A 2,166-nucleotide genomic window follows, 5' to 3' on the forward strand; every position below is an offset into this window, starting at 1 on the left:
GATGTCTGAACCGAGGTATGAACTGAACCGTGACTTCTGTGAACCGTTACACCCCTAGTTTTACGCATTTTCCTTCATAACAGCATGCGGTGTGTAATTACCTTTAAATCTTCCACGGATTGTTGAAGTCATTAAGGTCCGACAGGAATCGAAGCAGTTTTGGGGACGAGTTTGCTCTTTTCTGCTTTCGTGTTCCGTTCTGGGTTTATCCCTAGCAGGCACCTGTGGCAAAACAAAAATGTCACTAGACATCGCAAAATAAATAATACTATAAAACGGATAGAAAACATAGCTAAAACTTTACCTCTGGATGAACTCCAGAGTCAGGGCGCTGCCCCTTTGGATACTTTATATTCAGCACATAATATAGGCTGAACATATAGCTCACAGCAACTAGTGGACAGCCAACGATGTTAACGGTGACTTCATCCACTGAAATCTTGTATCTTCCTTCATCTGCAAAACATAATCAATGACATACATGTTTCAATTAATTAACAAATACACAACACCTGCATATATTTTTAGAGTAGACAGGCATATCCTTACCCATAACTATGATACATGGGGTGCTTGGCAGTTCTGCTAAGGCATCCTGTGAGAGAGGGGAAGACATAATAGGCAGAGGGGAAGATGTGATATGCCAAGCTGCATAGACATATTTGTTGGGCTAAATCACAATTTACCAAATTAGTGAATTGATGTTTTGCTGTGGAACTTACTTCTTCATTTATTAAAAGCACCTTTTGTTCCTCTGCGAGGTACTTCACTAGACCCTGGAGGAGTTTCAATGGGTCTGTAGTTACTCCTGTGATTCCCTGGCTACCAAGAAACTCTGTGATGATCTTGCCCTTCTCCTGAATTTGGTCCAGCAATTTGGTTTGGACAGGAAATCCCATTAGTTTCTCTGTGTGGTCGAGCAGATGGGTGGTGATGAAGAGGTAAGGCCATTCTTCCATGACTTTGATTACATTTTCCTCACTATTCAAAGTGATGCGCTGGGCACAGTATGTTTCAGACATCAGTCTTTGAATGTCACTCTGAGGGAGAAGGTTTTCTTTAAAGGCATCTTGAAGCATTTTCTTTTTATCCTCTTGGCTGTTAAAGTCATTCAGTGACTCGGGTTGCCACTGAGTACAACCATAACGGTCAGAAGATCTGCATTTTTTCTTTGGCCTCCCTTCATGGGATGTGCTAAAAGCATACTGTCTTCTGACATTCTCAACCCTGTTCTCCATTTGCATTACAAGGGATGCAAAACCCTGACCCACAACATTTATGCCACATTTGTCCAAGAAGGAATCAGGGTATCTCTCAACCAGCTGCTGTGCAACCTGCTTCAACTTGCTTCTGCCTGGTCTGGTGTCAGTAGCCATCATGTCTTCCATGATGATCCGGATCATGTGCCTTCTATGTTTTGGTGGTGGTCTCTTCTTCTCCTTCAGTGCATCCATCAACGTATCTGGGAACTTCTGCCATGGGATTTGAAACTTCTGTGGGGCCACAGTTGGCGCCACACTTGGCGTCCCCACCAGATCCTCGTTTGCGCACCGGACACAACCAAGGTACTCTGAGATGCTAGGGAGGAACAATCAATCAAAACATGTGAATTTCAAAAACGAAAACAATTGTGTGAGGCAGAGACACTGAGAAAGAGCTGAATGTACTGTCATGCCAAGAAGGTTGATGTGTGTGTGCGCATGTGCTTAAATGTCTAATCAAGCCCATTACCTACCTGAGGAGAATGCATTTATCAGCCTTCTGGACTGTATCAACGACAAAATCCCATCCAAGTCAGCTGCTGTTAAAAACGTGCAGTCTTCCAGATTTGTAACTCCAATATCCGCCAACTTTGTGACAAGAGTTTCTATTTGCGGCCTCTTCCAGTGACGGCAGTGTGCTTCTGATCTTCTCCCTTACAGGCTCCATGGTGGACTGTGTTTAAGAGCAACCAGCAGTCTGCCACCTCTACAGTAGTGTCTAAGTGGGATGTAATCAAGAAGCCCATCAAGTCTTTGGCAAATAAAAGTACCACCTTCACTCTCTACTTCAAAAACACCAAGATCTGGATCATGGCTTGCTCTTTTCTGTCGGAGCAAAGAAGCACAGTCTTTTGTTGTTTCACTACAATGCATGCAATCAGCCCGAGAGTTAACTCTCCACCCT

The 2,166-nt window shown here is 43.7% G+C and overlaps 1 protein-coding gene across 1 annotated transcript; it reads right to left on the bottom strand.

Moving 5' to 3' along the window:
• Positions 1-292: 292 nt before the first annotated feature.
• Positions 293-1,493, bottom strand: LOC120555234. Its single transcript, XM_039793912.1, has 3 exons — positions 723-1,493; positions 550-595; positions 293-456 (listed from the first exon to the last, which is right to left on the bottom strand). The coding sequence occupies exons 1-3, from the start codon at positions 1,452-1,454 to the stop codon at positions 293-295; spliced, it is 942 nt and encodes a 313-aa protein (XP_039649846.1). The 5' UTR covers positions 1,455-1,493.
• Between the last annotated feature and the right edge of the window lie 673 nt (positions 1,494-2,166).

Source organism: Perca fluviatilis, unplaced genomic scaffold, assembly GCF_010015445.1.
Source record: "Perca fluviatilis unplaced genomic scaffold, GENO_Pfluv_1.0 PFLUV_unplaced_scaf_40, whole genome shotgun sequence".
NCBI lineage: Eukaryota > Metazoa > Chordata > Actinopteri > Perciformes > Percidae > Perca > Perca fluviatilis.